The sequence below is a fragment of the Coptis chinensis genome, chromosome 3 (genome assembly GCF_015680905.1).
Source record: "Coptis chinensis isolate HL-2020 chromosome 3, ASM1568090v1, whole genome shotgun sequence".
Taxonomy (NCBI): domain Eukaryota; kingdom Viridiplantae; phylum Streptophyta; class Magnoliopsida; order Ranunculales; family Ranunculaceae; genus Coptis; species Coptis chinensis.
In genome coordinates this window covers 389,430-414,843 of record NC_141458.1, presented here as the reverse complement: position 1 = coordinate 414,843, position 25,414 = coordinate 389,430, and the positions used below count along the sequence as shown (strand labels likewise).

General features: G+C 36.3%; 2 protein-coding genes and 1 pseudogene across 2 annotated transcripts; 2 read left to right on the top strand and 1 right to left on the bottom strand.

The window, feature by feature from the left end:
- Window positions 1-10,677: 10,677 nt before the first annotated feature.
- On the top strand, window positions 10,678-13,658 carry GH9A4 (glycosyl hydrolase 9A4). Its single transcript, XM_086599010.1, has 8 exons — window positions 10,678-11,001; window positions 11,407-11,619; window positions 11,902-12,102; window positions 12,187-12,264; window positions 12,378-12,527; window positions 12,623-12,731; window positions 12,930-13,093; window positions 13,191-13,658. The coding sequence occupies exons 1-8, from the start codon at window positions 10,792-10,794 to the stop codon at window positions 13,515-13,517; spliced, it is 1,452 nt and encodes a 483-aa protein (XP_086455136.1). The 5' UTR covers window positions 10,678-10,791; the 3' UTR covers window positions 13,518-13,658.
- Window positions 13,659-13,860: 202 nt separating this feature from the next.
- Window positions 13,861-17,034, bottom strand: LOC147506989 (elongation factor 2 pseudogene; annotated as a pseudogene).
- A 6,631-nt stretch (window positions 17,035-23,665) lies between these two features.
- Window positions 23,666-24,558, top strand: LOC147506988 (endoglucanase 16-like). The gene is made up of 3 exons (XM_086599009.1): window positions 23,666-23,767; window positions 23,966-24,129; window positions 24,221-24,558. Exons 2-3 carry the CDS (start codon window positions 24,109-24,111, stop codon window positions 24,545-24,547), a joined length of 348 nt encoding a protein of 115 aa, XP_086455135.1. The 5' UTR covers window positions 23,666-23,767; window positions 23,966-24,108; the 3' UTR covers window positions 24,548-24,558.
- The last annotated feature ends 856 nt before the right edge of the window (window positions 24,559-25,414 follow it).

Sequence of the window (25,414 nt, the reverse complement as noted above, 5' to 3'; positions counted from 1 at the left end):
ATCTCTAAATATCCTAAGGGCTTTAAATGTTTAGGGCCGGGCTAGCCCGACCCGGCCCATTGCCCACCCCTAATGCTCCATGAGCATGTATTAGATTCAATTTTCTCTTCCATAATTTATAATCTATTTTACTTTTTAACATTTTTAGAATAATTCTATTTTGAATTTGTTAATCTTACGAAAAAAAATTAAAAAGTGAATATTTTCAACTTTAATATTAAGTTGCCATGTTAAAATAAACATTTATATCGATTTCAAATAATCACAATTTAAAAAAAAATGTAAATATACATAAATTTCGGTTTTAGAATATATTGAAATCTAATCGAAATTTTCAACTTGAAAACGTTGAAATTTCATTATGATTTATAAAATCAAAATAATAAATTCACAACTTTTTCTAACATGTCGGACCCAAGTGTTTGTTGAAAAAGTTGATTGGATGAAAATGGCATATCTAACCTTATTTTAATTCAAATTTAGACTATTTGATATTTGTATGGATTGTAATTAAAAGAAATATGTATGGGTAAAATCGGAAACAAAAAGTCTAGTTGATGGAATTTGGGACAATCAATTTACCTTTATACCCTCATGTGTGTACATATTTTAACAAATATATACGTGATATGTGGTAACATCTTCTTAAGACTCATATATAGTCTTGGTGTAGGTAATAAGTACCAGAACACACTTTAAGTCAAAATCCTTACTAACTTACTTCTTAGGTTCGAAAGTAAAATAAGAAAATAATGCTCATAATTTGTTGGAGTAGTAGGCTCAGAGAACCAACTCCTGACTATGAACTAGGGGTGTAAAAACGGCCCTCAAGCCCTCGGCCCGCCCGACCCGACCCGGCCCATAGACAAAAAAAGCATCAAATTTAAGCCATGCATTTGATTTGAGGGGCTCCCGACCCTCATGTTTTGAGGAGAGGGTAAGGGCCTAGATATGGAAACACGAGGGGACCCCTCCCTCACCCCCTCTAAAACCCTCACAAAGCCAGATAAAGGCCCTCACAAAGCCCGTGATTAAGGCCCTCTAACTCAGAATATTTATCCTTTTGCTTTGCAAATATTTGAAGACTAAAAAGCAAATATAAGTTGTGATCAAGAATCAAGTACGAGAATACTATGAAGCTTAATGATGCATTTAAACAATTCTCTTGTTGTTTTGCAAACCCTGCTTTTGGATTTGTTTGAAGTATGAACATGTCCTTGATGGAGGTTCTCTCTCAGAATGAATATATTGTTAGAATATGTGAATATATTATATAGGATATAGGCGTATTATATGGATATATCTTTATCATATAGAATATATTCATATATTCTATCAGATATGTTAATGAAGTTTGATAGGTTTTCAAGAATTTTTGTAATGAATATGTTAATCAATTAATGAAATATGATAAAACCAAATATGTTAATGAAGTCCGAACAAGTTGCATTCAAGAGTTTTGAATAATTGACAAGTTATGCAAACCTTACTACGCTCTAAAAATGAGGTGAGGTGGGGTCAGTATAATTCAAGTGTTGGCCCTCACAGTCCGAATTTCTCATAAGATAGGGGGGGCGGCCCCTCAAATCATATGGGCTTCATGATTTGAGGGCCGAGCTGGCCCGACCCGGCCCATTTTACACCCCTACTATGAACACCAAATCCGGAACTACTAAGTTCGGAACTCCAACTCTCAATCCAAACCTGAACATGTTTCATTGTTATTCAAATCAATAAATGAGACATATTGACTTGGGAAACATGAGCTTCTAAAAGAGTATGGATAAAACTTAACAAGAGATTGTTTCATAGTTAAACACTAATTACTTAATTCACAAGTAATTATAGGAAACTTAATATATTATTATAAATAGAATAGTTGAACTACATTTTGAGTTTGATTCCTCTTCACATGATATGTAGGCAGCCATTAAAGAACGTGATTCAACTTATCATCTTCTAGATCTCTTATTATTATTGATTCAATATTTCTCATTGTTCTTTGATCATCAACAAAATATTTGTGTTTCTAGATTAGGAAAAATCATCACACCTCCTATTTCATAAATTATTATGTATTTATTGTTTGAATAACAATTGAAATAAATAAAAAACACTGTGAACAAAAGTGGAAAAGGGAATGTCTTACTATGTATATAACGAGGCGCATAGGAGCCAGCCGGTTAGCTGTCATAGTGAAATGGTGTTTGTATCATTTGGACATAAAACAAGTTTTAGGCTCTAAAACACGGACGCACCTCCTAATAGGTTGTGTCCGCGTTGGACGCGGCATAGACATGCGTCGGACGCGGTCAATATGGTAAAGACGCAATCAACTAAACTGGATGCGGGTCAAGACACAGTCAGGACGCGGATTTTGACCTAAAAAAATAAAAAATAAATTAAAATAATATTAAAAAACTAAATTTGTTCATTTTGTTTGTTTTATTAAGACTTATGACATGTTTTTAAAGTTTGACTAGGAAATATTAAACTTAATTTTGTGGCTATTTGTCTTTACTAGTTTTGAATTTATGAATGTTGATACATTTAATTTAGTTTTTAATGTTTAATTTATATAAAATAAATTTATAAATATTAATTAATTTTCGCGTCCTTTGCCGCGTTCGTGTCCTACTTTTTTTTGAGATATAACCGAGTCGCCGCGTTCGTGTCTGCGTCCGTGTCCGTGCAACATAGGTTTTAGGTGTAGGTAGGAGTATATTTGTAAACTTGAAATTATTTATTTTGTTTTTTCGGCTGAGGTCCCCACCAAGAAGCTTTTTGTCCCTCGCTTTATCTTTTTTTTTTCGTTTATTTCAATTAGGGTCCCACCACTCATTTTGTGCTTCTACTTTCGGGTGAAACATGTGCTCAAAGCTAATAAATATAGATATAGATAGATAAGGGTATGATCTAATGGAACTTGATAAAATATAAATTAAACTTTTTACCTATCTTAGCTAATTATACTAGGAATAAATAAACTATAATTTGCATTCTTTTATATCAAAGTTATATTCTCAATTATCATGTAATAAACTAGAATAAGAATTCGTTCAACTCCTAATTATTTTAGATAATACTAATTTCACTAATGATTAACAATTAAACAACATGAGAGCAGTGATTCTGAATATAACTAATATGATGAAAACTAATATTGAATATCTTATAAATTAAACTATTGCAAATAAATATTAAGATGTAAATATGAATAAGGAATTAGAGAGATTTGAAATTCACATTGATTAATCCTTAATATGCTAGTATAAAATTTGTTGTAACCCTAATATTTATATTTTCACACAAGGTTAAATATAAAGGTTATGTATTTTTATCCATAATTATTCATAATATCTCTAGCCAATTAATAATTAGCATGAGAGGAAGTTGGAATTTATTATCATGGTGAATGAACTACCCTCTAGTATAGGTTTATTTTATTTATTGCTAAATAGAAAACCCTAGATTTGAAGCTCTTTAATACAACTATTCTATACTAACACATCAAGTCTTCATCAAAGCTTCAATCAAACCCCTATAATGGAGGTTTAGCTATGGTTCATTAGACTATGATGGAATAAACAATGAGAAGAAGAAAACATATTTAAAATACTACTTGTATTAAAAATAACTTAAATTGTATTAATAGTGACTAGGCTAATAAAACATAAACTAGGTTAAATTAAATAGAAGAGGTAGGTGATCATTAAAGTTTTGCCTTAGTCCTCTTTATATAAGAGAGGGCTAGGTTTACAATTTTTGCATGGGCTTTGTAGCTATGTTTTGGGCCACTCAATCAAGCCCAAACCTAATTATTTGAGAAAAAAAAGGGTTTATCTACTGAAAATTACTGTAACAATCTTTTCGTTCACTTTTACTCCTTTGATTGGATCAAGGCCTAGACCATTAGATCATTAGAAATTTCTTTTCGAGCCGGTCGTTTTGACATATAATATGCGCAATTCCGAAGTCTGAGTCAAAAGATACGACCTTCGGAAGTTCTGTTGACTTTTATACTATATTTATGTCCGCCTTGACTTTGAATTTTCATCTTTGACTAGGCTTTAAAAATATTTTTTCTCCTTGAAACTTGGGCTTTAACCATATAACTTCTTAGCAACCAATTTTTGCTTATTTCTCTTGCAAAAGTGATATATTTTTTCACATAGTTGACTCCAGAACCTGAAATACACAAACATATGTAAACAGTACTAACTCTTATTTATTATAAATATAATTGGTTTAAATGTAATATTATTAAGGGATTAAAACTACAATTTTGGGCTTTATCAGAACTTGAATGAAAAAAACTTATATATTACTTCGGGCTCAAGTTAAAGTTGATAGTCCTAATCATATTGAGCTTGCACTCGGGTTTAACTAATGGATCTTGGGCAACACCACAAACCCATGTCCATCCCATCGAATACTTCCATCCCCGTGTGATTGCTCGTTGTATGAATACTTCAGTATGAGCTCTTTGGTCTTTTGATGTAGTATTCATCGTGGTATGTGATTTTGAAAATGTCATTTTAGGATTTTTATTTGACTATTCTAAAATTATGTTTTTTTGTAAAACATATATTGCAACAATTAGAAAACAAGTTATTTATACAAAATGAGTGGTAGAGCATCAAAGGTGATGCAAGATAGATTAGGGTGGTCTGCTGGTGAAGAAAGTTTAAGATAAATATTTTCTAGGATGCGATTCTTTTTATCGTATCAAACGAAGATTCACCTATATATTAATGTTATAAGCCTAGTGACATGGGAGTATGGGACTGAAGATGGGAAAAAACACATTCATCATTCATGTTTCATGATATCCTAATGTTGTGGAAAAGTGGTTTGCATTGGAACTAACGAGGAGGTACGTGTCTGAACAAATAGTCACATCAGTAAATCCTTATGTGCAATTCTTGTTAGACAAATGGATATCCTCGTGTGCAATTCTTGTTAGAAAAATGGATTTGCACAAATCCATTGAGATATGAATGAATAATTTGTCTCTCAAATTATCCCACTTGAAATGAAATGAGTTTATCTTGAAACAGTACGTAAAGTGAGAAAAACATTTTCGAAATGGTACACTGGTTCGAAACTGTAATACCCCAAATTATTTTTACATTATTTCGTAACCATATTTAGCATTTCGAAATTCGAAATTTATTTAATAGGCTAGTAAATGTGGGCTTGACTTTTGGATAGAAAATAGAAAAGAGATAAAACAAGTATTTTGAATTTTGAATTTTTTGTAGAGATTTTTAATAGTTGTAAAGTTTTCAAAAGAGATGTTAATACAAGGTATGTAATAAATATAATATTTTTAATAGAAAATAATATTCTGTATTAGAAATATAAATATTTTATAATATAGGAAGTTTCCAAAATGTCAAACATAATATAAATTCTTAAGAATAGAATGGTTTATCATAAATTTATGATTTTTCATAAAAATAAGTTTTTGCTTATAACTAAACAAGTTAACTAAAAGAAATAACGGAGAGATGGATCGTGCGTCTTCTAGTTGGTTCAGAATCGATTTTATTTCATATTCTAGATACGTTTTTTCGCGATACAAGGTGAGTATTTATTTTGCTATTTCATTGAACCTATAGTTTAGTTTACTGTGTATACATACATATTTCTCTGTCCAATGTTTCGTCCATTTTTTTTACTGCTCATTCTCCTGTTATTTTTGTTTGGCGTCCTATTGTATTGTTAAACTATGTGGTAACTCAGAAATTGAAATTGAACCGTCGAAGCTTTATGGGTCGTTAATGGCGCCGCGAGCCCAAAATAAAGGAATCGTCATGTTTTTTTTGTTTGAACTTTTTTTTTGTTGTGGTTTTGAATTTGTTGGCTGATGTCGGGGGTTACGTGTTTGATGTTGGTTGTTGGTTGATGGGGTAGTGCTGTTGAACTCTGAAGAGATAATTAATGGAAGCGCAAGCCCATAGAAATCGGTCTTGTTTATTATTTGAACCCTGATAATGTTATAATGTGGTTGTTGTGGGTTGGCTTATGTTTGGTGGTAGTGAGGTGATTGAGTGTTGGAGGGGGGGGGGTGCTGTTGAAGCTTGGAAAGGGTGTTAATGGCGGTCGAGATCTGTTTGGGGAGTGATCTCGACAGTTAACAAGATCGATGTTGGTGTGAATTAAAGTTATAGGGGTTTTGATTTGGAGTAATTTTGATTAGGTTTGGAGTGGTGGTGGGTGGAATTCGTGGTGGCTGGTGGTGGAGAAGAGGCTGATGTTAAGGAAGAAGAAGAGAGGTGGCGACCTGTTAGCTTGGTTGGGCTTTGGGCTGAAATTTTCAGTTTTGTGTTGGGCCAAAACCAATTAGTGTTTTGGGCCAGTTTCATTTCTTTTGTTTGGGCCAGTTATATTTTTGTTTGGGTTGGGTCCATATGACTTAAAATGGTTCCAATTGGCTCTTTAAGTGTTTAGACTTTTGGGCTTTGGTTCCGGGCCTTGGTTTTTGGGGCTTTGTCTTGTTTAATTGGATTAGGACAATGGGTTGAACTATTTTAAACATGGGTTTGGGTTAGGACCTGTTTGGAGAAACATCGGTTTAGGACTGTTGACCTTTGATCGTTGACTGATGACTGTTTATTGTGTTATATTTTTATATATTAAATTTTATGGACTAATCAAATGGGAAAATGTTGTGGAAGCATGTATAAATTTGGTTGTCATTATCTAAGAAAGATTTGACGTTGATATTGTGCAATTTTTTACACGTGACGAGATTGAAATTTTAGGAGACATAATATTCCTAAAACGCTATAAAAATGTTATGCGGTACGTTTGGAGCAATTGTGACGTTATGTGGTATGTTGAAATTGTTGTTCTGCTAAATGATATCATATGTTAGGATATCTATTAAATGCAATATATTTGAAAAATAAATGTAAACACTCCATCATTATATATGTGAGATGCTACTATGAGGTAGTATAATATTTGTGAATATTTCCCAAGGGATTGTGGTTTAGTACAATAATTTATTTGACACGTGAAAGAATGAAAGTTGTTATGAGATGCATGTAGATATTTCTAAATATTGTGGCTTAGTGCAATAATGTATTTGGCATGCCCGTGATAAAGTGAAATGGTTATGAGATATAAATGTATGACACCTGAATAAATTACGTAACGAAAATCCTAGAACCTAGTTACTACAACTCTTGTGATTTGGCCCTTGTGAAGGGTGTATGTGATTTGATTGGCCCTTCTGGCGTTTCAGTGAATCTGAATGGCCCTTCTGGCGTAGCCGAATAGTGTGGCTTGATTATTTCGTTCGCAAAATTAGAACAAGACGCGTGATATTTTATGTCGAATAGTGACAGTACCCACATAATGACGCTCGTATGAGGGTTACCTGATATGCGATATCCCACTTAGGATAACTACACATGGAGTGGTGCATTATGTGAGGGGAGACATGTGGATGTACATGTTCGGCGTTGGAGAGCGATTGTGATAGCCAGAAAAACTAGGTAAGACATAGAGACAACATGATTATAGAGACACTTGAAGAAACTCTAAACAGTAATTGTGATGATATATCAAAGTGTACGTTAATTCTATAATAAATGATTTATTGTGGATTATGTTGCATTCACAATGGTTTGCAGAATGGTAGGTTGAATTGATTATTTATGTAGGTGTGACCCACTCTGTGATTAGGCTTACACTAGTGTAAGTATATAGTAAGTTTTAGTTTTGTTATTTTATTATTAGATGCAGTTGATTTAGTACGGTTTGAAACTAAGGTGCCTTAGTGGAGGAACTTAATACCTTATTATTATTGAATTGGAAGCTAAGGCGCCTCAGTGGAGGAACTACCTGTCTTAAGTATTATAATTAAAAATATTGTATTAGTCATGGGAAGTTAAGGTGTCTCGATGGAGGAACTAACTGCCTTATGGATTGTGTATATATATATATATATATATATATATATATATATAAATTTTGCATTTTAGAGCAGGGGAATTCAAAAAGGGTCAAAATAAGTAATACTCATTGAGACTGCAGTAACGAAGAAAGTTTAAATTTAGAAGCTCAACGGGCGTGCTATTAACTCCATAGGTATTGATAGGTACCTCTTCTATTAGTGCATCGATACCAAATATGTCATATTTCAGACCAGCAAAGCCACCTGCAACAAATAAGTTAGACAACAAGAAATATAAACATATTAACACAACGTTGAAAAAAACCACTACCTCTTATTTGGCAGCCAAAATTGCAGACTTTGACTTACTCAATGAGTATTACTATGAACTGAATCTTTTGAGTATTCTATTGGAGCATCCCCTCTTACTCTCAGGTGATCAGAGAATGCACTATATTTCGGAGCGGTGCAAACTATGGACAAAGGAGTATCCAACTTGGGACAAGTTTCTCGTTGGGCGTGGGTTCTGTTTTGAGAATTGGCAACGTCTAGTGAAAACCAAAACCAAATCCAAATAATAATTATAACAATAAAATAAAATAAAAACAAAACAAAAAAAAACAATTTCAATTCTACCCAAACACGCACTTTTTATTCCTTAAAAACTAACCACAAACTCTTATCATTCAATCCTAATGTGTTATTATTTAAAAAAAACAAAACAAAACCTTCAAACTCTACCCAAACATGTTATATATGTTTTTCAATCTTAAAAAAAAAAAGTCTTTCAATTTCGTTCTCTTTATATCTTAAAAATCTCACAAACTATTTTCATTAATTTGTAATGTGTAATTAGGGCACTCAATGGGCCGGGACAAGCCCGAAGTTCGATTGAATCCGAACCGATAAGATAAGGACTTAGACTTTAAATTTAGCCCCATAATATTATTAGGCCAAGTCTGGACATACCCATGTCACACAAGAGTTGTGGGTTCTTAACAATATACTTGTGAGATTTTTAAGATATAAAGAGAAAGAATTGAAAGACAATGTTTTTTATTTTTATTATTATTTTTTTTAAAAGAAAAATACATCATGAATAAATGAAAATAGTTTGAAGGTTTATATATATATGAAACATGTTAATTTTCTTTCTTAAAAACACAACAACCTCTCGTCATTCAATCGTAATGCGTTGTAAACACAATATAAAATAAAACACGAGACCTTAAAAATTAAAAGTAAATAAAATAAAATACGAAAACCCAAGAATTGAAGTTCTTATGTAAATTGAGACCTTAAAAGTTAAAAGTAGTGGAAGTGTCTTTGAATATCTACACGCAATTTGGTTGTTAAATAGTTGAAGATTTTATTACTTAACCAGATAGAGAGCTCAACTGATCTCCAAACTGTTATAATTTTAAACAATAAGAAGCTTTTTATTCACCTTTTTATTTTTTTTTTAGGAACAAAAAGGAAAATGGAGTGCTCCCCACAAAATTCAAATTATGTTACTTAAGTTATTATTCGAACAGTTGTTAATCACATCCTTAAATGATTGAATGAGTATTGTTTTTATTTATTTATTATTGTATTTTATTTTTGTGAGGAAAAATAACTAGTTAGATTTTTAGAGAAAAATTTTAAATTGTGGTGGGTGTTTTTATATTTTCAGGGTTTTTTTTTTGCAGTTTGGGTGGCCCTTAATTCTAATTATAGTTACTTAAGTGGTAGTTCGGTCCATTTGTTGTTGGGTATCCTTATAGAATTATCACTATGCTGTTTTGTTTTAGTTTACAGCTGCTAGCTGTTAATTGAGTGCTATATTACACTGCACATATGTAATTTTTAACGTAGGCTATTCTCTGATCTTGGTTTTTTGTTCCATTGCTTTGTTATATGCAGTTCCAGTTTATCTTTTTCAGGTATGAACTTGTAAGAGCATCATCAACGCGTTGCCAATTCTCATTTCTAATGTGACAGATGGAAATGAATTTGACAATTTCAGCCCCCAACGCGCTGCCAAAACACGAAATGTATTATAACAATTGTCAAAATCCAAACCAAACTTGTAAGAAAAATAGAAATGAGTGGCACGGGACAAATTGTCCCGTCTAAACAATTGATGATGTGTCACAAGGAGTTTAAATATAATTTAAGAAAGGCGACAAGTTTAAATATATTTTTTTGTCTAGACGGGACAAGTTTTGCCGTCCATAAATAGAAACCACAATTTCTCTATTTTTGCGTTGGTACGTGAAGTTAATTTAAGCATTTGGATTGATCTAAATGGCTGATGTGTCACAACGAAATTTAAAAACGTGTTGATGATGCTCTAAGGTTCAGGCCATATGTTTTGGTCATGATGCAAGGCGTAAAGGTTCACAATAATTCACCATATTAATAGATTATGCAGTCTAGAATCTAGATACATTCTATGCCGCCAAATATAGATAATGATCAAATTAGGTTCTATGCCGCTAAATATAGATGATGATCATTGTTGTGTTTAAATAAAAATTGTTATTTCATTCGGTCTATCATTAGTCAATCTCAGTACTCAAAAGTGTCTAAATTAAGTATAAATTAGTTAATTCGTTAGTCAGGGGACCATAAATTCAAAACCAACCAAGGCTGCAATTAACCACACAAATATAAACTAATTCGAGTACTCTACTAATTCTGTCCCACATTTGTCTCCAACCATCAATAATCAAATGTTGTAAACTGTTGCTCTTTTGAGATGCTAATTAAGCTTTGAATCACAATTACTCTTTGTATAGAAAGAGTAACAAATTGATAACTCCTCTCTTCTGTTGCTCTATAGACTCATTTCGTTTCATTATTTTCTGTGATTCCTGGGTTTTTATGATATAAGGTTCATGGGTTTTTCTGTGAAGGCTGTGACAGCCATTCTTACGTTATGGTGGTTCGCTTCCTTCAGTGTCATCGTTAATGGACATATTAATTATAAAGACGCACTAACAAAATCAATTATATTCCTGGAAGCACAAAGGTCTGGAAATCTTCCTCCTAACAATAGGGTTTCTTGGAGAGGTGACTCTGGCCTTGATGATGGTAAACTTGCCAATGTGAGTATTCTCTTTCCTCAACAACGAAGCATATATATACAACAACATATTTTGATGCATTTATACCTCCTGCTCCATGTCAAGCTGAAAGGGTGAGTATATACAATACGAGGAGTGTTGGTTTGAGAAGTAAGGGGCACATGATGCTTGCCATGCACGTCGGTTTGTTCTCTAGAGTTTGTTCAAAACTGTTTGTTTACGTAGAAAAACTCTTTATATATATATATGTACATATATCCACATTGAACTTTAGCTCATGGGCAACCATACCATCAATCGATTGTAGATAATAATAGAAAAAAACATATATAAAAAACAGACGATGTATAATCTTGTTAACTTGGAAGACCAAAGATGGATTCAAATGGCTCTCATTTACTAAAGTGTATTCATGGTTTACTTCAGGTGGATCTTGTTGGTGGATATTATGATGCAGGAGACAATGTGAAATATGGATTACCAATGGCTTTCACAGTTACAACGCTAGCTTGGGCTGCACACGCTTACTGTGATGATTTAAAAGCAACAGGGGAGTTGGGGAATGTGCATGCCGCCATTCGGTGGGGAGTCGATTATCTTCTCAAATGTAGTACAAAGCGCGATCTATTATATGTGCAGGTGAAAACTGAATACGTACTCTTTATCTTGTTGTTAAAAAACTGCATACGAGAATTCTTTCACAGAAATTTTATGTTTGATGTTCTAATTGAGCATTCTGTTTACTCCAAATGAGCTTCAAATCCTATTTTTTGTTTTTTTTAACCTGTGACAGAAATTCCAGTATATTTCTGGAGTAATTCTTCATAAATCATAGTGATCTGGTGATCATGAAATGAGATTTGTTGTAGGAATTATATAGTAGCATTAATTCTAGCGTGCTTTCTTTATTTGTTTACAAAGGTTGGAGACGCAGAATTAGACCACCAATGTTGGATGAGGCCTGAAAACATGAACACACTAAGAACAGTAATGAAGATTGATCAAAATCAACCAGGAACAGAGATTGCTGCAGAGACTTCAGCTGCATTGGCTGCTTCTGCGCTTGTATTTAAAGACATAGATCGCCCTTATGCTCATCGTATGCTCAACAGAGCCAAACGAGTATGGAATTAGTGCACGTTATAATCTTTAGTCATTTGATATTTTTTTCGATTTAATTGGCTAATTACATTACACATTCTACAGCTCTTTGTTTTTGCCAAGACACGTAAAGCAACGTCTGACGTAGAATGCCCCCAATATTGTTCTAACTCTGGATATAACGTAAGATGGATCTATCTCTCTCGCTCTATTTCCAAATACCAGTACCTCTTGCTAATGTGGCCTGCACTATAAATTTTAAGCTGGGCTAATTAACTTAAAGGCGTCGAATGCAGGATGAGCTATTGTGGGCAGCAACGTGGCTACACATGGCATCTAAGAAGCCCATGTACATGAAATACATCGAGGAAGAGTCTATAAGTGCAAATGTTGCCGAGTATAGTTGGGATCTGAAATATGCTGGCGCTCAAGTTCTTCTATCTAGTGTAAAATGTTCATTTATCTTCTTTAATATCAAACTTAGTAATATAAAATTACACAATCGATGGATTAAAAAGTGAAAACAATTTCTGCTTTGCAGATTTATTTTGAAGGAAGACATTCGCTGGAGAATTTCAAGAATCAAGCAGAATATTTTGTTTGTGCAGTGCTTCCACAGAGTCCTCACCGTCAAGTTTTCATTTCTCCAGGTTTATTTTTGTTCCATTAGTCATCTCATTAAAGTATGAATTACATGCACCAACACCATATGATCCATGCTATCGAATTCTCGTGCCTTGCCCAAAAAATATAAATGAGATCAAACACATAGTAACTTATAAGTAACACAGGAAAGGGGCTACTTGCATTGTGGATTCTCAGAGATCAGTGTTGTAAATTTGTTTCAGGTGGTCTAATTAACCTTAGAAATGGAGCCAACACACAGTACGTTACAAGTGCGGCTTTCCTGTTTAGCGCCTACAGCGATTTGCTTGCCAAACACAATCAAAAAGTCACATGTGGTTCCCAGCAATTCGACTCAAACCACCTCATGCAGTTCGCTAAGCAGCAGGTTTCTTTTTCTTCATATCGATATCGATACGAATTACTATTGTTATGGTCTAAATGGAGACTTGATGTAATTCAATCTTTTCGGTTGTTAATTGCAGATGGATTATCTACTAGGAAACAATCCCCAAGGAAGATCATACATGGTTGGTTTCGGGACTAATTCACCAAAACAAGCGCACCATAGAGGGGCCTCTGTACCTGTACTGAGTGCTGACGAAGTGGTGAACTGTGGCATGAGTTTTGTTAATTGGGGTAACAAAAATCAACCCAACGTAAATGAGCTAACAGGAGCCATACTAGGCGGACCAGATCGTTACGATAATTTCCATGATTCACGAATGGAATCTTCCATGACTGAACCAACCACCTACATAAACTCCCCAGCTATAGGGGTCCTTGCCAAGCTAGCCACACATCAAATGTGATTATCAACCAACTGTATCCAATTATTCTCATTCTTGTATTTGGGTTCGTCTTACTTATGTAGACTGTTCTCAAAGCCAACTTTTACAATCAATGTTATTATTTGAGACTCAAACTTAATATATTTATATCTTAATATTAAAGCTCCCACAAGGTTATTTTTCGAGCTCTATTAAAATTTCACGTCATTTCCTATTAAAATGAGAATTTATCTTATATTTGAAAAACGATAATTTTTCTTCTATTATAATGAGAATTATTATCCTATTAAAACAAATTCTAACATTTTTAATTAAATATGGAATCTTTCTCCTATTAAAATGAAAATTCATCCCCTATTGAAAATTAAGCAAAAATCAAACCGTATCTAATTAAAACGGGAATCATTATTCTATTAAAATAGAATCTCTCTCTCAAAGGATCTGAGGTCAACATGTCCCAGTGATCGAACACACACTCAGCAAAGGCCTGTCCGGATGTTTCAGCACTGAGTTGACTGGAGAACCCAAATGACTCAATGACTGGCAAGTGCGCTTGGATTTTATATAATGGAGTACCTTGAATCTGCACCTCATCTATGAGACACCCGCGTCTCTGATTCAAAACACGATAAATGCACGCAAGTGCCTGCTTTGGGGCCTGGATCTCGACCAAGTAAATAGGCTCCACAAGCCTTGGATTCCCAGTAATCTGTGAAGCATAGATGACTCTCCTTGCAGTTAGAAGGATCTGACTCCCGCCTCTGTGAATGGCATCAGCATGGAGCCCAACCCCACAAACCTCGAAACAGATGCCCTTCATGTTCTCCTCAGCTAATGCACCTTCCTTTGAAGCCCACTGGAAACCAGCCACAACCGAGTCCTTAATTTCATTCAAGTACTGAACTCCCTTACACATGTCAACGACCATATTAGGACCGGTGGTCTCAGGACCAAAACACCATATCTTCTTTCCAAGACCCTCGTCCCAGCCAAACTCTTCAGACAATATCTCTGAGCGAACCTTAGGATCATCCCCAGGACCAATACGTCCATCATCAATAGCCGCAGTAAGATCATCCCCCAACGGGCGGGCAACCATATACAAACGGTTGTGCTTATTTGGGGACTTGCTCATCACAATGTGATCAGACTTCTCAAGCACAGTCTCACGGAAGGAAACTATGGGGTCAGATTTAATGATTTCGGCCCCACCCATGAAATCGTCAGCCAAGTCTTTCAAACAAATCTCAAGATGAAGCTCTCCAGCACCAGCTATAACGAGCTCTCCGGACTCTTCCTGTGTACACACAACCATAGGGTCTGACTTGGCTAGACGTTTAAGACCTTCAACAAGCTTCGGCAGGTCTGAGGCAACCTTGCATTGCACAGCAACACGAACAACAGGTGAAACGGAAAACTTCATAGCACGGATTGGACGCGCCTCAACTTCCTTCTCATTTGTCAATGTAGCATTCTTAGTAATGAACTGATCCAATCCAAGCAGTGCTACTGTATTACCGCAAGGCACATCCTCAACTGATTCCTGCTTCTTCCCCATCCAAATAACAGTTCTCTGGACACTCTTTGTGTACAAGTCCTCCTTCTGGCCAGGGACGTAGTTAGGACCCATAATCCTCACTTTCGAACCAGTTGAGACCTTTCCAGCAAACACACGCCCAAACGCAAAGAACCTGCCCTTGTCAGATGCAGGAATCATCTTCGACACGTAGAGCATAAGTGGTCCTTCAGGATCACAGTTCCTGATTGCTTCAGCATACTTGTCATCAAGAGGGCCCTCGTACAAATTTTCAACACGGTACCTCTGGGCCTTTGAAGGCGAGGGGAGGTGATGTATCATCATTTCCAATAAAGCAGGACCAGCAGGGAGCCAGGTCTGCATAACACGCTTCATCAAAGCCTTGCCGAGTAACTCCTTCTCCTCTGGCTTCATGGTTACACCAAGCTTCTTCAACATGGGCCACAGCTTGTCCTTCTGGTCATTCATACAGGTATTAATAATCTGCTTGATCGGTTCGTAGCAGAACTGAACGAACCCTCTCTTGCAGGTAGGAGAACCAGTGTTCTTGCCAGTCCACTTCTTGGTAGCTGGGTCAAAAAAATTCTCGCCCCAGAGCCTTTCCATCATCTTTGATTCGTCAACACCAAACTTGGACGCATACATCTTTGCAAAGTTGGTGAGGGTAAACGCCCAACCATGCAGACCAGCAGAGAACGCAACAGTTCCTTTTTCTGGATACACCATGACATCACTGAGGAGAGGATCTACATAAGTGGCCATAATAACATTGGCATTCTCTATGACCCTCTGGAATTTCTGATATGCCTCCTCTCCATCAACCTGAAGCTCAAGAAAGCAACGATCCATCTTGTTTACTGTCAATACAGGCCTAATCCTTTCTTCAAGAGCTTGTCGGAGGACGGTTTCAGTTTGAACTCTAACACCCTCAATACAATCAACTACAACAAGAGCACCATCAGTGATACGGAGGGCAGCAGTTACCTCAGCCGAAAAGTCAGCATGCCCAGGAGAATCAATAAGGTTAATGAGATATTCATTACCAACTCTTGGACCCTTGAAAGCACTGAGAGATTCATCAGACACCTCATAGTAGAGAGAAATACCAGTAGACTTAATTGTAATACCACGCTCTGCTTCATGACATTACTTAGAACGTACTTCATCGTACACAAAGAAAATATGTCGGCACAAACTAAACTAAACAAGCTAAGCAGAACCGAAAGTTTATTAACTAAATGCAGTAACTAGTACAATCCACTTCGACACAAAGGTCCAATGCTCCAAAAATGCTGACGATCAACCATTGAGTTTTGAAATAATCCAAACAGGAGGTGAAAAGGGAGAATCAGAGGTAGTGTTGGTGGAAAAAGTTCGAACTTTTTTGTCTTCCAAATTAAAAACTACAATGTCAAAAGAAATTTCAATGTCGAGATTTCTTCCATAATACTGCATACGATGGTCTTCAACAAAATAGATGCAATTCCTCTTGAATATTGTCTCGACCGAAGCCAATACAGAAACTGAAGTATTAATACCCAAGAACAAAGCATGTTGTCCTAAACTTTTCACGGGACGCCATTTATTATTAGCAAAATCAAGTTTGAAAACATCAAATGAAATAGTGCATAACTTTTTTATTCCTCCTACCTCTTTTGGAGATTCATGTTGAATAACTTGTAGCAACTCCCCTGAGCATTCTACCAAGTAGCGAGTTACACCTCCAAAAACACATCCACGAAGAATTAATGAATAGGACACATTCACTTCACTTGCCTTTGGAGGATCACTCTTGATATCAAAAATGTATAACTTCCTATTAGCACAAATTCCATACAATTGCTGCTTGAAGTATATAACGTCCATAACAAAGGGGATGTTTTGTATTGTTGTCCATGTTTTGTCTCCTGGTCTAGCAATTGCTATCTTCTTGGAAAGAGATACCGCAATGCAATCTTCAGATGGATTCTTAGGATAGGTTAAAACTGTTGGAATCTTCATGCGTATTTCAAATACTTGTGTGTTGTTTAGTCCCACATTGATGAGCCACCACTAGCAAGTGAGGTATTTGAGGTGAACCTCTAACATAAGGGCGTGCCCTTAGGGTACAAAGGCTTTTGTGTTAGGAGGGAGGACTCACCCAAAGCCACACACGCGCCCGCCCGCACCGAGCCGAGTCGTGACGTGGGCTTGGGCTGTTTGACTAGTGGGTAGTGGATCATCAATTGCCTAAACTTGTTTTTTTGCTTTTGCAGCAAGTTTCGGCTAAGCTAAAGTTCTACTTTGATTAGGTTTTGTGTAACCGAATTAAAGAGGTGTCCTTCTCCATCTATGATTCAGTCATGCCTCTATATAAACACAGCTATGTTCATTAGAGGGGATTAATCATATACAGAGAGAGAGAGAGGACACAGAGAGATAGAACTCGTGTGCTGCTGCTGCCTCGATATCGACTGAGACAGAAGTCGTGCATGCTGCCACTATAGAACCAGCGAAACAGAAGTTGTTGAAGTCGTGCTACACCCTTCTATTACCTACACGAAACAGATAAGTTTTTATTGCTTCAACCTATTCTCTTCTCTTCTTCCTGTCAGCCGCCAGAGAGAGTTATATTGCTGTTCTAGAGGGTAGTCTATTCTAGTGCAAAGTTAGGCTGGCTGTTAACCATTGAATCCTCGTGAGGAAGACGCCATCGCTGCCTTTTTCGCACCATTGGAAGGGGCGAAAATCTTTCCTTAAGGACGACCTAATCCGCGCCTTGGTTATTACCGTTATTCGTCCTTCTTGTCTTCTATTGTTTTCTTTTATCCGCTACAACAATCTTAAGGAAAGAACAAGATGTCTACACCTGACACCACGCCCGATCAAAGAAACTAATTGCGAGTCATGGAAGTAACTTCGTCTATGAGAGATGCCGCACCTATTCTATCAATGCTCGCATGACTTACCTAATGTGTCAAAGATTGAATCCTTCAACGGTTCACACTTCAAGAGATGGAGAGAAAGGGTGTTCCACAGCCCTAGATGTACTTTCAACTATGCAAAGTATCTCATGATACAAAGACCCATGGAGGTTCTAATGATTTCGAAAGAAATCAAGTCGCTTTTGGCTCAATGGGAATAAGGTATGTCGTCATGCTATTTTGAGTACCTTGTCCATGAGATATTTGATATTTATTGTTCAAATAAGAATGCACATGATATATGGGAGAGTTTGAACAAAAATACATAATAGAGGATCTTTGGTACTTTCGAAATATGCTATTGGGAATTTTCTTAAGTTCCATATGAGAGAGGATAGAGATGTAACATCTCAAATCCATGATTTTCATGTTTGATTAATGATTTGAAAACCGAGGGTATTAATTTACCCAATCCTTTGTTCTTTGGATGTTTGATTGAGAAACTCCCCGAAGTCTTGGAAACACTATAAAAATAGTATGAAGCATAAAAGTAAGCATGACTCTTGAGGATGTGATAATTCACATTCACATAGAGGAAAAGAACAAGACTTCGGGATGAGGTGTTGTCTAAGGAATTTCATTCTAAAGCCAATATCGTTGAAGGTAATCCCAAAAAATCTAACAAAACCTCTAAGAAGCGTAAGTCCAACAAAAATAAGAATTTCAAGGTCAAAGGCACTTCTTTTAAACGAGTGGTACCGCAATGGAAATTGTTATGTTTGTGGTAAACCCGACATAGGGCTTTCGGTCTGCGCATACCTGAAAGACATCGATGATCCTCCCAATGCTAATCTAGTTGAGGAGATGATATTGTTGCTGTCGTGTGTCACAAGTGTTCATAGCCACCGGAAGAGGAACCGGTACTAGATTCGGTGCCACCCGCCACGCCTGTGGTGATGTTGAAGCCTTCTCGGATTACATACTAGTGAAAGATGAAAAGGTCTATATGGGTGACTCTAGGTCCGTTCTGTTGAGGGGGAAACAGCAAGGTTCTTCCGGTTAACTTCGGGAAAACCCTTTCACTTAGTAATGTTCTTCATGTTCCCGAGATTCGCCGAATCTGATTTCAATGTCCCTACTTGGGAAAAGTCAAGGCCAAGGTGACTTTTTGAGAGTGACAAGTTTGTTCCGACAAAGAATGAGGGTTTTGTTGGTAAAGGTTATTGTAATAACAATTGGTCTTTTTCATGTTGAATGTACTTGACAACATTATTATTAATAAGAATGAATCATACGCTTATTTGCTTGACTCTTTTAATATATGGCATGGTAGACTAGGACATGTGAATGTTCAAGATATGAAAAGGATGAAAGCATGTGGTTTATTGTCTAATATTTCTGATTTTTCTAATGATAAATGTGAGATATGTCTTTGAGACTAAAGCCACGAAGAAACCCCACAATAGAACCGTGTCTAGAGATAAAACCGGATTACTAACTCTTATTCATAATGGATTTGGGTGAATTCGGAAGTACCATGTCTAGAGGGGAAGTTTTATTATATTACATTCATAGATGACTTCTAGGGTACACCATGGTATATTTACTTAGACACAAGCATGAGGCGGTGAGATGTTTCTCAAGTACAAAGTCAAGTTGAAAACCAAATTTTAATCAGAAGATTAAGAGACTTGGTCGATAGGGTGGAGAATATGAGTCTAACCCCTTCCGGGACTTTTGTGACAAGAATGGCATTATTCATGAGACTACTCCACCATACTCTCCTCGAGTCTAATGGAGTAGCCCAACGTAAAAACGAACACTAAAAGAGATGATGAATGCTATGCTTGTAAGTTCCGGAGCTTCCCTCCTTGTGGGGGAGCAATCCTATCTGCTTGCCATATACGAGAATAGGATACCTAACAAGAAAACAGGGAATAAGACACCATATGAAGTTATGGAAAGGTCATGTACCTACCCCCGACATACTTAAAAATGTGGGGTGTCTTGCTAAGGTTCTTGTGAACGAACCTAAAAAAGAGAAAAATGGGACCTAGAACTGTTGATTGTATGTTCATTGGTTATGCTCATAATAGTCTTTGCATATAGATTTTTAGTAGTAAAATCGATAATAACCTTGTCGATGCTAACACTATTATAGAGAGAGTAAAAATGCTGATTTCTTTGAGAATTTGTTTCCTTTGAAAATCGGCATTGAGAGGGTTGGTAGCTCCTAGTGAACAACAATCAACGGATCCCTGAATTTTCGAACAAGAAATTCGGAAGAGTAAAAGAGAGAAATCCACCAATTTTGGTGATGACTTTTACACATTTCTTCTTGATGATGATCCCGTGGCGATAATGAGGCAATCGGTTCTCGAGATGCACCTTTACGGAAGGATGCTATACACTCGAGAGCTAGATTCGATTATAGCTAATCACACATGGGAGATAGTTGATCTTCCTCCGGGCTAAACCTATCGTTACAAGTGGATCTTCAAAAAAGAAATTGAAACTAGATGGTTCCATTGAGAAATACAAGGCTAGACTTGTAGTCAAGGGGTTCTCCCAGAAAAAAAGGCATTGACTATTTTGATACTTATGCTCCTGTAACTAGGGGATTTCTTCTATAAGAGTTCTAATGGCTCTAGTCGCTATTCATAATTTATTTATTCATCAAATGGATGTAAAACTGCATTTTTGAATGGTGATCTTGATGAAGAAATATATATGATGATCACCGAGGGTCTGATAGTAGTACGGGGAATGAATGCATAAGGTATGCAAGTCGGTTTAAGTCTTTATATGGGTTGAAACAAGCCAAAAACAATGGCATGAAAAGTTTGACAAAGTTGTCATGATGTCTAATGGATATCACATAAATGATCTTTGATAAATGTATTTACTTTAAATCTTTTGATGTGAATACATATGTGATTATCCTGCCTATATGTGGATGACATGTTAATCATGAGTCCTAGCCTTGATGTTGTGAGAAACACCAAGATGTTTTTATCCTCCCAATTTGAAATGAAGGATTTGGGAGAAGGCGATGTGATTCTTGGAATTAAAATCATCGAAAACGATGATGGCTATCTTGCTTTCACAAGAGCATTATGTTGAGAAGTTTTGAAGAAGTTTAACTTTTATGATAGTAAGCACGCGTCGACACCTTATGAGGCAAATAGTGAACTTGAGGAAAATGCTCAACATGGTGTACTTCAGATCTAGATATGCCCAAATTATTGGTAGTCTCATGTACTTGATGAATTGCACTAGACCGACATTGCTTATGCAGTTAGCGAAGGCTAAGCGAGATACACTCATTGTCCTAGTCGGGGAACATTGGAGTCGTTAGAGAGATTAGCCAAGTACTTGAGAGGAACAATGAATTACGGCATAAGGTTTAGACAAACTCCACCGTGATAGAGGTTATTGTGATGCAACCGGATATCCGATTCTCATGATATCAAGTCCACTAGTGGTTATATTTTCACCCTAGGTGGAGGTGCGCAAATGCTTGGAAATCTTCTAAAGCGGACCTTGATAGCTCGTTCAACCATGGAGTCCGAGCTTATTGCTTTAGATAAAGCAAGTCTTTTGGTTTGAGTGGCTTAGAAACCTCTTGGCGATCTTCCTATTGGTACAAAACCTCCAAATTGTACCTATGCATTGTATTTGTCGGTAATAGCAAAGGCAAAGAGCAAATTGTATAATGGGAAAAGCAGGCATATTAAATGCGAGACTACGGTCTATAAAGCATTTCTTTGGAATCGGAGTTGTGGCTCTAGATTATGTGAGGTCGAGTTAAATTTGGCCGATCCTCGACAAAACCACTTAACAGGGGAGACAAGTGGTTGATCGTCGAGGGGATGGGACTTTTGCCTTAGATAGAGGGCTTATTAATCGACGGCAACCCCACCTATGTGATTGGAGATCCCATGAAGTAGGTTCAAAGGGAAAAACAAGTCACCTAGTCGCTCTGGTATGCTATTGTCTTTATTTGAGACGTCCCACCCTATGACTAGATAGCATTTTTTTGTATACTTTGTATAACTTGAATAGCAATGAGAAAAAGGATGAGTTATTTTACTCTTAATGGAATCCATAGTCCATTATTTTTATGAGATAGTGTATTTTAACTGCTATGTACACTTGATGGATATCCACCTACGTGAATGTAGAACTGGGTCGGTTCTTATGGGTATTCAGGCAAATACTCTAGAGCATTCACTTAACACAGGTAGCGCAAGGGCCAAAAAGCGCAACACCGCAGAACAGGCATATAATGAAAGAGCAATGTGGGTGCATGTCCTCTATTTTACTACAGGGAATGTTGGTTCAAAGATTTTTAATCCACCACTTTCACGTATTATAAGACATGTTACCCTATGACCGTTCAAGCCCGAAAAGCACCAAGATCTTATGCATTGTTTTTTCGATTCTCTCGGCATTTTGTTAACCCATTTCTTTTTGTAATATCCTATTCCAAAATAGTGGGGGACTATAAGTATTTTGAAATAGTGGGGGATTGTTGGAATCTTCATGTGTATTTCAAATACTTGTGTGTTGTTTAGTCCCACATTGATGAGCCACCACTAGCAAGTGAGGTATTTGAGGTGAACCTCTAACATAAGGGCGTGCCCTTAGGGTACAAAGGCTTTTGTGTTAGGAGGGAGGACTCACCCAAAGCCACACACGCGCGCGCCCGCCCGCACCGAACCGAGCCGAGTCGTGACGTGGGCTTGGGCTGTTTGACTAGTGGGTAGTGGATCATCAATTGCCTAAACTTGTTTTTGCTGTTCTAGAGGGTAGTCTATTCTAGTGCAAAGTTAGACTGCTGTTAACCATTGAATCCTGTGAGGAAGACGCCACTGTTGCCTTTCTGCACCATTGGAAGGGGCGAAATCTTTCCTTAAGGACTGACTTAATCCGCCTTGGTTATTACCTGTTATTCTGTCCTTGTCTTCTATTGTTTTCTTTTATCTGCTTACAACAAAAACCACTTTACTTACCATAAGTTGGCGAAGTCGAGTTTTTGTTGGATCCTCAAACGGCCAGGTATCGACGATTGTGGAGTGTGGTGGGAGATCCATATGAACTTTGGAGAATAGATTGAAAATATGCGTATCAAGTTCCATATCAACTGTAACAATCCGATTACCTGCGGCTCCAACGCACCTATGCTGATGGATCTCGGGTAAATCAAGCTCGTATACTTTCGTCTTATCCAATTCTTCTCCACCTCTGGTAAGACCAAGAAAAGAACGACGAGATGTTGATGAAGTGTTTTCTTGGGGTAGCATGAGCAGAGGAAGCTGTGGCACTGGATAGTTGTAAGAAACGCATCTCCATGACTTGCAAACCACTTTAAACTGCAAGTACTCGACAAAAGAATCGAGTCGTTGGCAGATGAGTGACAGGAGTTCTTCTGGGATACCAGACCAATCAGCCATTAGAGTAAAGAATGCGTACGTACAAGAACTAAATTAATCAAAAGACATGCTCGTAGTTCTTCTTTTATACTGGGTTAAACCTTGTTTGTGTTGGATTAGGAAAATCAGAAAGCAATTAGAGTACTTAACCAATTACTACATCAAAACGGCCGGGTACAGTCAGACTTTCCTATGGTATACTCATTTATCTTCTTTAATATCAAACTTAATAATATAAAATTACACAATCGATGGATTAAAAAGTGAAAACAATTTCTGCTTTGCATATTTATTTTGAAGGAAGACATTCGCTGGAGAATTTCAAGAATCAAGCAGAATATTTTGTTTGTGCAGTGCTTCCACAGAGTCCTCACCGTCAAGTTTTCATTTCCCCAGGTTTATTTTTGTTCCATTAATCATCTCATTAAAGTATGAATTACATGCACCAACACCATATGATCCATGCTATCGAATTCTCGTGCCTTGCCCAAAAAATATAAATGAGATCAAACACCTAGTAACTTATAAGTAACACAGGAAAGGGGCTACTTGCATTGTGGATTCTTAGAGACCAGTGTTGTAAATTTGTTTCAGGTGGTCTAATTAACCTTAGAAATGGAGCCAACACACAGTACGTTACAAGTGCGGCTTTCCTGTTTAGCGCCTACAGTGATTTGCTTGCCAAACACAATCAAAAAGTCACATGTGGTTCCCAGCAATTCGACTCAAACCACCTCATGCAGTTCGCTAAGCAGCAGGTTTCTTTTTCTTCATATCGATACGAATTACTATTGTTATGGTCTAAATGGAGACTTGATGTAATTCAATCTTTTCTGTTGTTAATTGCAGATGGATTATCTACTAGGAAACAATCCCCAAGGAAGATCATACATGGTTGGTTTCGGGACTAATTCACCAAAACAAGCGCACCATAGAGGGGCCTCTGTACCTGTACTGAGTGCTGACGAAGTGGTGAACTGTGGCATGAGTTTTGTTAATTGGGGTAACAAAAATCAACCCAACGTAAATGAGCTAACAGGAGCCATACTAGGCGGACCAGATCGTTACGATAATTTCCATGATTCACGAATGGAATCTTCCATGACTGAACCAACCACCTACATAAACTCCCCAGCTATAGGGGTCCTTGCCAAGCTAGCCACACATCAAATGTGATTATCAACCAACTGTATCCAATTACGTAGACTGTTCTCAAAGCCAACTTTTACAGTCAATGTTATTATTTGAGACTCAAACTTAATATATTTATATCTTAATATTAAAGCTCTCACAAGGGGTAGTTTCCAAACTCTATTAAAATTTCACGTCATTTCATATTAAAATGATAATTTATCTTATATTTGAAAAACGGGAATTTCTCTTCTATTATAACGATAATTCTTATTCTATTAAAACAAATTCTAACACTTTTAATTAAGTATGAAATATTTCTCCTATCAAAATGAGAATTCCTCCACTATTGAAAATTAAGCTAAAATCTAACGTATTTAATTAAAATGGGAATCATTATCCTATTAAAACAGAATCTCTCTCTCAATTGAAAAAATGGGTTTTTAAAACTTATTTTAAAACAATTTGTTAGAAAATTAAAACGGGTTAGCGACTAAAACGGTAGTCTCAATTTTCTAAAAAAAATATATATGTTTTCAAAAGAGTCGGTGTCTATGCACGTACATACAAACTAGTCTTAATATTAAAGTTGTCATAAAGGATATTTTTTGAACTCTATTAAAATTTCATGTCATCTCCTATTAAAACAGAAATTTCTTTTATATTTGAAAATGAAAATCTTTTTTTTACAACGGGAATTTCTCTCGGGAATCTTTTTTCTATTAAAACCGAATCTCTCTCTTAATTGAAAAAACAGATTTTTAAAACTTAATTAAAAATAATTTGTTAGAAAATTAAAATAAATTAGCGACTAAAACAGTAGTCCCAATTTTCTAAAAACAATCTAAATATTTTCAAAAAAAGTCTCTACGTATGCACGGGCCTACAAACTAAACTAGTATATATATATAT

Coding starts and splice junctions, on each gene's coding strand:
- LOC147506988 (XM_086599009.1), top strand. CDS start 24,109: ATGCAGTTCGCTAAGCAGCAG. Junction 24,130..24,220: donor TGCAGTTCGCTAAGCAGCAG/GTTTCTTTTTCT, acceptor TGTTAATTGCAG/ATGGATTATCTACTAGGAAA.
- GH9A4 (XM_086599010.1), top strand. CDS start 10,792: ATGGGTTTTTCTGTGAAGGCTGTGACAGCCATTCTTACGTTATGGTGG. Junction 11,002..11,406: donor ATGATGGTAAACTTGCCAAT/GTGAGTATTCTC, acceptor GGTTTACTTCAG/GTGGATCTTGTTGGTGGATA. Junction 12,528..12,622: donor CTCAAGTTCTTCTATCTAGT/GTAAAATGTTCA, acceptor TCTGCTTTGCAG/ATTTATTTTGAAGGAAGACA.